Source organism: Megascapheus bottae, chromosome 4 (genome assembly GCF_031878675.1).
Source record: "Megascapheus bottae isolate mThoBot1 chromosome 4, mThoBot2.hap1, whole genome shotgun sequence".
Taxonomy (NCBI): Eukaryota; Metazoa; Chordata; class Mammalia; order Rodentia; family Geomyidae; genus Megascapheus; species Megascapheus bottae.
Window position 1 is genome coordinate 67,211,434 of NC_143512.1, and position 12,209 is coordinate 67,223,642.

General features: G+C 43.8%; 1 protein-coding gene across 3 annotated transcripts in view; it reads left to right on the forward strand.

The window, feature by feature from the left end:
- The first annotated feature begins 2,852 nt into the window (after nt 1–2,852).
- Zfr (zinc finger RNA binding protein) overlaps nt 2,853–12,209 on the forward strand; it is a 72,484-nt gene continuing 63,127 nt past the window's right edge. The window contains exons 1-2 of one of the 3 annotated variants that reach the window (XM_090332090.1): nt 2,853–2,962; nt 3,251–3,350. In XM_090332090.1, coding sequence (XP_090188216.1) covers nt 2,926–2,962; nt 3,251–3,350 — 137 coding nt within the window. In that variant the 5' untranslated portion in view covers nt 2,853–2,925. Of the gene's footprint in view, nt 2,963–3,250; nt 3,351–4,018; nt 4,087–12,209 lie in introns of those variants that run through there. The other 2 variants (XM_090332087.1, XM_090332089.1) reach the window with 2 other exon arrangements.

Here is a 12,209-nt window from a genome sequence, read left to right on the forward strand (position 1 = left end):
AAGGTTCAAAGCCTGCCTGGTCACAAAAGGACCTGAGAAGTGGGCTTGGCTCAAGGGTAGGGTGGTAACCTTGAGCTGAAGAGCTCAGGGACTGCACCCAGGCCAAGTTCAAGCCCGATGACCTCCCCACACGAAAAAGAAGTTCTAATATCTTACATGTAAGAGATTTTCTCTCCCCCCCCCAGCAATACACTTGGGACATCATAACTTTTGCCTAGAGAAACATCAGTATTCTCAAAAAATAATGACATTGATTTTTCTCAAATGTTCTCCATTTTCTCTTTTGAAATGACTAAGAGGAAAAATCCGACAGGTTCTCAGAACCTGTACTTTTGTAGGAGGTGTGGGGGAGCAGGGTTGGCACAAATAAGAATTGAAGCATTGTTTCTGTTCTGACAGGAAGACTGTGAGATTAAAGGCCTAAATTTCATGGGTGAGTTCTGATTCACCAGCTGACTGAATATCTAACATTAAGAACAGTACCAGGGGGCTGAGGAACAGGCATAGAGAAGGTAAGTAAGAAGTGAAATTGAGGACTTAAGGCATGATAGAACAGGAAAGAGATAAGACAGCAGAAAATAAACCATCAGAGGAGAGAGCAGGAAAGGAAATGATTGAAAATGAATTGGGGTGTGTGTGTGGGGGGGGAGTGGGAGAAAAGCATGGAAGGGAAAGAAATATACTCACTATTTTATATATATGACTGTAACCTCTCTGTACATTACCTTGACAAAAAAATTAAATTTAAAAACAAAAGAAAATGAATTGGCAAAGGGAAATCTGTGAGAATGAAGTAAGCAGCAGAGGAAAATAAAAAATGCTCAGTTTAGAGGCAAGTACTATTCTATTTTTCCCAAGAAAGATTTAATGTGTTGACCAACCATCTTCTTTTAAATGGTCCTTCCTCACTTACACCTCTGAGCCTAGGCATTGTCCCTGAGGTCTTCAGCTCAAGGCTATTGCCCTACCCCTTGAACTCCAGCGCCACTTCTGGGTTTCTGGTGGTTAATCAGTGATAGGAGTGTCACTGACTTTAGTGTCCTGATGGCTTTGAACCTTGAGCCTCAGATCTCAGCCTCCTGAGTAGCTAGGTGTGAGCCACCACACACGGTTTGGGCCTCCTTTCTTATTGCATCCCTTGAATATTAAGTTCCTACTACTTAACTACACCCATCCAGACACTAGACTGGTTTTCTCACTTCCTCTACTCAAGTAGACTCCCCAACTACACTGTCCACAGAGCAGTAGGGAGTTTATAGTCTTTGTTCTGATTTTGTATGTGCATGTCTGCCAGTCCTGGAGCTTGGACTCAGGGCCTGAGAGTTCACTCTGAGCTTTTGTTTGCTCAAGGCTAGCGCTCTACCACTGGAGCCACAGAGCCACTTCGGCCTTTTAGGCGATTAATTAGAGATATGAGTCTTACAGACTTTCAGGCCCTGTATGGCTTCAAACTGCCAACCTCAGATCTTAGCCTCCCGAGTAGCTAGGATTACAGGCATGAGCCACTGGTTCCTGGCTGTAAGAAAAGAGTCTTTTCTAGCAAGGTAGTTTGCTTCCTTTCTGTTCATCTTAAGAGAATTGTTTCTCTGAAGGGTTTCTGCTTTGGTCAGGTGTTAATTACATTTTAGTTACATAGATTCTTTTCCATACATCCTGTTAGGAGCACCGAGAAATTTAATTACATCCTGTTAACACAGTCCACATCCTCTGTGGACTGTGAACCTGAGTTCAGCCAATGTGAGCAGAGGGGCAGGGCCTCCTGGGTTAGGGATAAAGAGGGAAGAAGCTTCCAGCTCTGTGTTTGCTTCCAGATTTCTAAAACTGGTTTGCCCTGTTTCTTTCTTGTTTTGTGCTGATCCTTGGGCTTGAACTCAGGGCCTGGGCCCTGTCCCTGAGTGTCTTTTGTTCAAGGTTAGCACTCTACCACTTGAGTCACAGTGCCACTTCTTGCTTTTTGGTGGTTAATTGGAGATCAGACTCCTGAACTTTCCTGCTCCTGCGGGCTTGGAACCACCAGCCTCACATTTCAGCCTCTTGAATAGCTATGATTACAGGTGTTAAACGCCTGTGCCTGGCTTGCCCTGTTTTACTGTTAAAGCTCATACCACCATCTGACAGACATTGTTTTGTCTGTTGCTTTACTCATAACCCTTCCATTCCAATGGAATGTGAAGTCCATTTGAACAAGGGCACTGGTTTGTTCAGTACTTTTTTGTTCACTACTTGTTTTCAACCTGACACCTTCGGGGGGGGGGGGATCATCTATCGGTGGAGGCATGCAGGAGCCGGTGGGGAGGGACGGAGGGCCTGACCAGAGGCGGGACTGGTAGGCCGGGGCGTTCTGGCTCTGGCTGTGAGGCCAGCTCACTCTCCTTTCCTCCCTTCCCCCTTCCTCCACTTCAAAGGCTGGAGAAACCAGCAGCGGGGAATGCGGGGAAAGACGTAGAATCCGGCTGGGCCCAGCTCACATTCTGGTGGAAAGTGAACGGAGAACACAAAAATGCACACGCAAAAGTGAAGGAAAGCGGTGCAAGAAAGCCCTGAGCCGTCCGAGAGGCTGACAGACGTCACTGGCTGCGGTCACGTTCCCGGACTCCCCCGCGGCGGGGCGAGGCGCACCTCGCCGTGCCTGCGGAGGCTCGAGGTCACCCCCTCGCGATCCTGCGCGGACGCCTCCCGCTCGCACCTTACACACACGCACCTTACACGCCCACTCTTGACACGCCCGTGTCTGGGAGGCCCAGCCGGCACCCGCAGAGGTGGGGTGGGGAGGGCGGTGGGAACTACATCTCCCAGGATGCCGCGCGCGTGCACGCCTGCGCAGTGCGGACGGAGGCGGCGGTCTGTTCTCCGCTGAGGAGGAGCGGGGCAGAGGAGGGAGGCAGCGGGTGAGAGTTCAGAGTTCAGCAGCAGCAGCCCGAGCCCATGATTCCCATATGCCCTGTAGTTTCTTTCACCTATGGTGAGTCTAATATGGCCCGCCAGGCCTCTGCTCGGTCTTTCCCGGGCCCCGGGTGGCGGGGGAGCGCGGGGGTTGGGGCTGGCTGCGGGGAGGAGGCGGCGGCCGCCGCCGGGGCGTGCGAGTGAGTGCGGGCGCGCGGGGAGGGAGGTGGACGGCGGCGCGGCCGCGGCCGGGCGGGCCGGGGCGGCTTCTCACGGCCCTCTCTCTCTCCCCCGCCCTCCCTCGGTGTCCTGGCCCCTCCGTGCCTCTCCTCCCGCCATGGGACCCGACTCTCCGTGCTCGCCGCAGTGCCCAGCCGGCTGGGGGAAGATGCCAAAATGGCGACCGGCAACTACTTTGGATTCACCCACAGCGGGGCGGCGGCGGCGGCGGCTGCGGCCCAGTATAGGTAACGGCTCCCTGCTCTCCTCCTCCCTCCCCGCGATCCCCCGGCCCGGGTCCGGCCGATGCCACGACCCCGCGCCCGTCCTTCCCCACCTCCCACCCCACCCGGCGGACGCGCGGCTGGTGCGGCCGGGCCCCGCGGTCCTGGCCAGCCCGCCCCGCCCGCCCCCGGCTGCCGCGGGGAGCGGCCCCCATCGGGGGCGGGGAGGGAGAGACGGCGAGGTGTGGGGACGTGGAGGGCCGCCGGGGCCTTCGGCGGCCCCGGTGGCTAAAATGGCCTCCCGCGGCCTTGGAGCGGGGCCGAGCCGCCCGCCGCGGCCCGCCCGGCTCCCCGTCCTTGCCTCCAGCCGTCCAGCCCCCGCCTCGGATCTTCCTCGGGTGGGAGGATGGAGGCCGGGAGTGAAGAAGGGACCGGGCGGGGAAGGACGAGTCGCCAGTCCGCGGGTCTCTCCCTGCGACGCCTCTGTTCGTCCTCAGGCTCCCGCCCCCGGAGCCCAGATAACGTGTCGTTGTTTCGGTGCCTTCTCTGCCCTGAGCTCCCCGGTCCTCCATCAAACCATCTACCGGCGGCTCTGCATTCTCCGGCTCCCCTTTAGTTTTTTCCTGCACGGAGAGAGGCTAATAATACCAACCACCTGTGAATTGTGTAGTAGTTAGTCTGAAAAAGGGATGTGCGAAGTTTCTAGTGTTCATAAAATGGACTGCACAGTCTTGGTGCAGCTACTGAATGCAGGCTCCAGGTAGGCCAGTGGTTCTCCACAGGGGGGGTTTGCTCTCTGGCGAGAAGAAAATGAGATTGTACTGAGTCATGGTAATGCACAGGATGAAATCGCTACTCCTAAGGCCAGTTGTCATTCCAGACGATCGGTGGTTCTGTATCCATCTTGTCAGAGACAAAGACGCAACAAACTAGATATCATATCGTTGGTATTTTGGGACCATTCTGTTGGCTCGAGCACACAGCGCTCTTGAGTAGTAAGCATTATAATTGTGTTGTATGTGTGCATTAGGTTCACTAATTATTGGTTAAACCCTGGTACGGTTTTTGTTTTCTTTTGCTTTTCATATCATTTCAAGTGCGGGCAGGTTGTATAATGGAAAAACCTTCCATTAGGAACCCGAAGATTTGAATGAATCTCTTTTAATTTCTGTGTCCTTGAGGACGCTATATATGAATTTTCATTTTATCCATCTGTAAAATTGTATATTGGGCTAGCTGTATTTTGGAGGGGAAATAGCCCCATTTTATGGGATCCTAATAGTTCATCTATTGTAAGTACTATGATTTTATGTACTAAACAAATACATGCCAAAGTAATATATAATATTTAAGACCACCTAATTTTGTTGTTGTTGTTTAGTGCTAGTTGTGAGGCTCTTTCTGGGGTCTGGGGCACTGTCCTTGAGTTTCTTTTGCTCAAGACTAGTGCTCTACCACTTGAGCTACAGCTCCATTTCCAGCTTTTTGGTGGTTAATTGGAGGTAAGAGTCTCTAGGACTTTTACTTCCCTGAGTTGGTTTTAGACCACGATCCTCAAACCTCAGCCTCCCTCTTTAGTAGCTAGGATTACAGACATGAGCCACTGGTTCCTGGCTTCACTGATTTTTTTTTTTTTTCCTTCACGTTGGTTTTTAAGAGATGTCAAAATATATAATATTAACATCCTTTGCTAGCAAGCTGTAATGTTAAAACAGCAAGGTTTCAGCTTTGTTCTGTATTCCTTCATAAAACCTATTAGCTGCTTTTGGGAAGGTGAGGGAAGTGAACCTTTTTTGTTTGTTTTCCTCTGGGGAAATGAGATAGCCAGGGGCCTGGGCCATAAATTTACTGCTTAGTAGTAAGTACCATGTGTTTTAGAAAAAGCTGTATCAAGCCATGAGAAAGTTCACTTATCTTACATACTGTGTTTCTGCTTTATAAGAATCCATTCTGTTGAATGATAGATTTTGGGTTATTAACTTGTTTTTGTGGCAATACTGGATTGGTTAGATTTTCCCTCTCAAGGTTGGCTAAGACACCATCACTTGAGACACACCTCCACTCTGACATTTTGCTGATTAATTGGAGATAAGAATCTTCTGGATTTATCAGTTCTTGTTTCCTACCAGGATCCTCAGATGAGGCTAAGTAGCTTGAATTAGAGGCAGGAGCCACCAGCATACCTGGCTGGTCTGTAGATTTTTAAAAGTGCGTACTATGTATGATAATTAAAAACTTTTTTTTTTTGGTCAAAAATGTGTTGCCAATTCCTTTTCTGTAGATTGCCTTTTGATTACCTAGTGGTAGTTTGTGTTGAATAGAAATTCTTTACTGTGTACCAATTTATATACTTGCCCTTTATGGCTACCAGTGCCTGGCAGGATTATTTTTAAATATTTAAGGTATTTTTTTCGGAGTGTAGACAGGTAAAAATAAAGGAGGTTATGCCAGTTAAAATAATTTGGGGATTAAAATACTTGTATATTGCTTGGGGCTTGGGACTCATGCCTGTAATTCTAGCAACTCAGAAGGCTGAGATCTAAGGATCACAGTTCAAAGCCAGCCAGAAGGAAAGTCCATGAGTGTTTTTTCTCCAGTTAAACACCAGAAAAACAGAAGTGGCACTGTGGTTCAGAGTGGTAGAGTGCTAGCTTTGAGCTGAAGAACTCAGGGGCAAGGGCTCATGCTCACAGTTCAACATAAAATAAAATACTTGTATGTTTTATCAACAACAATCCAAGTTACTGGATTGACTATTAACTGTGTATGTCTTATGAGAAGACTAACCTTTTGATTTATTTATGCATGTATCACCAAAACAAAAGGTCTTTGTCCTTTATACATAAACATATATGAAAAGTTTGCATTTAAGAGCTAGAAGTTAGGCCCAATACTAAAATTTTGGCCAAGGAAGATGAGTAAATAACATTAATAACAAGTTATGCAAAAGTAAAATAATGGTGCTGATTTTTTTTCTTCTGGTCAGGAACAATTTACAATGAACCTTCTAGAGGTAAAAGACCAAAACCTAGTTAGCAAAATTTTTGTTTTTGATTTGAGGAAATCTCAACTCAGGATTTAGTTCTTGCTAGGTACTTTATTACTGAGCCACACCTCCAGCAAATCCTTTAACTATTTGCCTGTGGAAAATACTATTGATCGGTCACGTCTTTCAATATAAATAACTGAAAGTAACTATTTTATAGCTAAATTTAATTCTAGTTCTTGGTTGTTTTTGTCATTGCGTTGTAATTATTTGATTAAACTTACTTTAGACCTTCTTAAACAATGCTGGCATTGAACCTAAGGCCTCATACATGTTAGGCAAGTGCTTTGATATTGAGTTCCATCTTCAGCCCTGTATTGGAGTAGAGCTTTGGTATTCATAATGATTTACTAAATATTGGGTTAAGGTACATTATAAAGAGGTCATAAAAACTCACTACTAACAACTTTTAGATTTAAAAAAAATCATTTTTATGGTGAGTACTCGTTTTTGTGCTAAAAATCTTTTTTGTTGTTGTTGTTTTCCTAGTCCTGGGGCTTGAACTCAGGGCCTGATCACTGTCTTTGGCCTTAAACTAGGTTAGCTCACTGCCATTGGAGCCACAGTATCACTTCTAGCTTTTTCTGTGTATGTGGTACCACGGAATCGAACCCAGGGCTTCTTGCATGCTAGGCAAGCACTCTACCACTAGGTCAAGCTCCTGGCCCTGTGCTAAAATCTTAATCTACTTCTTTTCATACTGTTGGGTTTTTTTTTGTAATTTTAAAAGTCAAGTAAATTGACATTCTTGCAAATGTAATATTTAAGAAACCTTAACTTGCGTAGATTTTCCCTCCTGCTTTGGGAATCCTGACTTCTAGGCAGGTGCTCTACCACTGAGCCACAGATCTGCAGCAACTTAAAAACAGCTATCAGTATCCCAGGAAGCTTCTGCCTTTTTTTTTTTCTTTGCCAATCCTGGCCTTGGGTTTTATCAAGGCTAGAGCTCTACCATTTGAGCCACAGCTACCATATGTGATACTGAGGAATCTTATCCCAGGTCTTCTGTGTGTGGTAGGCAGGCACCCTACCACTATGCCAAACTCCCAGCCAGCTTCTGCATTTTTTTATTGTATTATTTTTTTCGGGCGGGGGGTCATCAATATTATTTGCAAAATGCTTCAAATAGTAACTGGCATATTCTATCCATATCAAAGCCACTATTCTGTAGGTGTTTGGAAATGGGGCTCAGATATGGGTTAGAATTGTAAATCTGGATATTATCCAATTGTATTTGTAACTATGGGTGAAATGAGAGAACATACAAGGCCTGCCATGTATCAAGTGTTTTGTAAACATGTTTTGAATAAATGAGAGAAAAAGAGGAAGCTATAGTTACAAACTTGGGAAACCAGTTTGAGAGAACCAGGGGGAAAAAAACAAATGCTGACAAAGAATGTCCTTGAAATTGGAGTTGAAGAAAGATACTTTTTTGATAAGGAAACAGTGAGAAAGTCTTTTAAGCACTAACTATGTAAGGAGGACAAACAAAGCTACAGTTTATGAATTCAGCAGCTTCTCTGTCCACCCGAAAGTTACAAAGTGTACACTACCACCTTAAGTCACTATCTGAATATCTGGTTTTCCTGTATTTTTTTTTTAAGATATCTACAATCTGGTACACATTTTAAAATCCAAACACTTCTGAAAATATTCCTAGTGCATGTGATAAAAAAAAAAACAACGAAGTTGACATAGATCATTTTAGTGTTTTTTTCCATCTCTGAATATTCATATTGTTCCCTGAAGAGATGTTAATATGTTTGAAAAATGATGAAATACTTTTCTTGCATACAGATTCATAGAGCACTTGGTTTTAATTATGTTACATTTTAGTGTATTCAGATTGTGAGGTTAAGTATTTATATTTTCACATAGTTCATGTGTAGTTTTTTTGAGGAGATGTGTACAGCACTTTAGCTTTTCTTTTTTTCTTTTTTTGCGTGGTGAGGGTGGTAGTACTGAGATTTTTGAACTTAGGGCTCCAGCCTTGTGAGGCAGGTAAGTATTCTTCTTATACCACACCCCCACTTTTTTTTGCTACAGTTATTTTTTAGATAGGGTCTCAATTCTTATGTGTTTGCCACTACATTCACTTACTCATTGTGCTGGGGTCTTGATACCTTTTTTCCCCCAGGATAACCTTGAACTGCAATCCTCCCCAATCTCCCCTTCCTGAATGGCTGCTAATATAGTATACAACATCATTTCCAGTCATTCTAGAAAACTATTGAGCAAAATTATTTTATGTAGTCAGTAAATATTTGACAATTATTGTAGCCAGGCACCAGTGACTCACTCTTGTAATCCTAGCTGATCATAAAGCTGAGATCTGAGAATCAAGATTCAAAGCCAGCCTGAGCTGGGAATAAGGCTCTGATTTCCAGTTAACAACTAAAAAGCCAGAAGTGGGACTGTGGCTTAATTAGTAGAGCACTAGTCTTGAGCAAAGAATTTCAGGACCCAGGACCAGCACACATACAAACAAGTTATTGGTCTTCCTGTTTACCTTTTTTTTTTTTTTTACATTAATCATTCTGAAATAATTTTCATTTTTCCTGAAGTAAATATTTCAGTATTTTCTTTAATAATGAGCTCCCTTTCTTTTTTTTAATCTCAGAATACCTTTTGTTCTGTTTTGTTTTGCACTACTAACAATTTAATTCAGGCCCTTACACATTCTAGGCAAGAATCTCTTTGAGGGGCTAGGAGTGTAGTAGCCTAGTAGTAGAATGCCCACCTAGTATGCATGAAGCCGTGGGTTTAATTCCTCAGTAGCACATACCTGGAAAAAGCTGGAAGTGATGTTTTGGCTCAAGTGGCACAGTACTAGCGTGGGTAAAATGTGTCCAAAGACAGTGCCCAGGCCTTGAGTTCATGCCCCAGGACTGGCCAAAATTTAAAAAAAAAAAAAAAAAAATTCTCTGAGTCAGGTACTGGTGGCTCATTCCTGTAATCCTACCTATTCAGGAGGCCGAAATCTGAGAATCAAGGTTAAAAGCCAGTCCTAAGACTTGAACTCAGGGCGTGAGCACTGTCCTTGGGCTCATAAGACTCTTATCTCCAATTAACCAACAGAAAACCTGAAGTGATGCTGTGACTCCAAGTGGTAGAGCACTAGCTTTGAGTTGGTGAGCTCAGGGACAGCACCCAGGCCCAGAGTTCAAGCCCCACTGCTAACACCACCAACAAAAAGAATTTCTTTGTCTTTTAAGTTTATTGCCTCACTTGGATATATGTTGTGAATTGTTATTTTACTCCTGTTTGGGGATTGCTTAGGCTCCTAAATCTGAGGACTGTTCTTTTTCATCAGTTTTGGGAAATCTTTCTTCAGTTACCTTTTTCTCCTGCTCTTCTTCATTTATAATACCAACTGATTAATACTCTTCTTGCCTAAAAAGTTGTTAATTTCTTCTTCTTTTTTTTTTTTTTTTGCCAGTCCTGGGCTTGGGCTCAGGGCTTGAGCACTGTCCTTGGACTTTCTCAAGGCTAGAGCTCTACCACTTGAGCCTCAGCACCACTTCCGGCTTTTTTCTATGTATGTGGTACCGAGGAATCGAACCTGGGTCTTCGTGCATGCTAGGCAAAGCACTCTACCACTAAGCCAAACTCCTAGCCTAAAAGTTGTTAATTTCTTTTATGGGTATTTTTCACTTTCTAGTTCACTATTTTTTTTTTGTGGCCTTGCCTAATAAGTTATATGAGTTCTTAAGTTTCTGGTTTTAGTTTTTATGTACTTAATTTCTGGAAGTTGTACTTGGTTCTTTTCAACACTGATCTAAAAGACCAGAGGTGGTGGCCATGCTTGTAATCTCAGATCCTCTGGAGGCAGAAGAAGTAGGAGATCTTGATCTCAGAGGTTGGCTCCTGGAATAAGAATGAGATCCCCTTTGAAAAACAAAAGCAAAAAAAAAAAGTCCAAGTTCAAGCTTGAAGAGGAGAGATCTGCTAATTATTTTTATATATATATTTTTTATTGTAATTAATAAAAGGGTTACATGATATTTGCCAGATAGATGATGCATTAATTCCCATACATTGATACCCTTTCACATGTCTTGATCCCCATTGCCCTCCCCACCACCTCCTCCCTCATCTTGTTTTCCCCCGTTCCCTATCCAATTTCAGATAACCAAATACAGATATATCCGATATATCAGGTAACAAAGTGAGATAGTGTAACAATATGAGATAACTAAGGGACAGCACGCTAATTATTTTTGATGTGTCTTATTTTCTTAGTTTGGAGATTTGTCTTCTACATTTTTTATCTACTCAAGTTTTATAGATGTATTCATAATATCTTGTTTTTTTACAGGACTTTACATTTAAAGTCTGCTTCTTGGAACATTATCTACAGCATTTAGGGAGAAATAGGTATTTTGTAGCACATGAAAGTATTATCTATTGAGAATGTAATCTATTGGTTTAGATTCTGATTCTGTAGCCCAAACCTGGGGTTTGTTTGTTTAATGACAAGGGCTGAAGAATTGTCTTGTCGTTAATGAAAATAGCTTTTTTCATCTTCACTCATCCAGGCTGAGACAGTTTCCTTACAGTTCTCCTTTAAAGACTCAGAAGAACTTTATCCTAATCCATTCATTCTGATGGTTCCTTGTCAGAGATCCAAAATTCCAAACAGTTGTTTCTTAATTCTTTTACAATTCTGCTAACACAGAAAAAGATAGGCATTGTATGTGTACTATTTTGCATGAAATGGGAGGAGTTTTGGAGCTCTAGATGAGAATATGGTAGCTACTGACAACAGACTTGGGGTTGTAACCATTGTTCATTCTAAAACAAACATTTGTTGGCAAGGTGCCCTTTTAGACCACTCAAAAGTATGTTAGGGGCTGGGTGTTTGGGTAGAGTGCTTGTCTAGTATTCATGAAGACCCAGGTTCGACTCCTCAGTATCATATATATGGGGGGGGGGAGCCGGAAATGGTGCTATGGCTCAAGTGGTAGACCTCTAGCCTTGATAAAGCCCATGGATAGCATGCAGGCCCTGAGTTCAAGCCCTATGACTGGCAAAAAAAAAACAACCCCAAAACAAAAAACGTTAGGATGACTGATGCTACTCCATGAGCTCTTGTTACCAGATCATAAGAGGATGCAAGCACACTGTTCAGTTCTGCTTATTTGTTTACATACTATACATAAAGTTCCTTACTTCTGTGCTGAGCAATAGCATTTGCAGATCAGCTACTTTTTGTTATTAAACAGGTTTTTATCAACATGTATTTGCCAAGGGAGTTTCATTGTAATGTTTCTGTACATGCTTATGATGTTACTTCAGAATGCCAGATATCTTGAATACTTACAGATCTATAGGGATGAATTGATGCCATCAGAATAGTCTAGTGAGGGGCCCAAAGCCCTGGGTTCAGTTCCTTGGTACCACATACACAGACAAAGCCAGAAGTGGCGCTGTGGCTCAAGTGGCAGAGCACTAGCCTTGAATAAAAAGTGTTCAAGGATAGTGTCATGCCCTGAGTTCAAGCCCTAGGACTTGAGGGGTGGGGTGGGGTGGGGGGAAGGAATAGTCTAGTGAAGTTAAAGGCTTTTACCTTTGAAGTTTTTTTTTTCCCTGTCCAGATTGTTCACCCATTTAATAAAGATAAATTTTTAGAAGTGTTTTGTTCTCTCTCTCTCTCTCTTTTTTTTTTTTTTTTGGTTAGTCGTGGGGCTTGAACTCTGGCCTGGGTACTGTCTCTGAGCTCTTCTCTTAAGGCTACTGCCCTACCCCCTTCAGCTATAATGCCACTTCTCCTGTTTTCTAGTGGTTAACTGCAGATAAGATTCTCAGGGAGGGGGATGGGAGGACTGGCTTTGAAC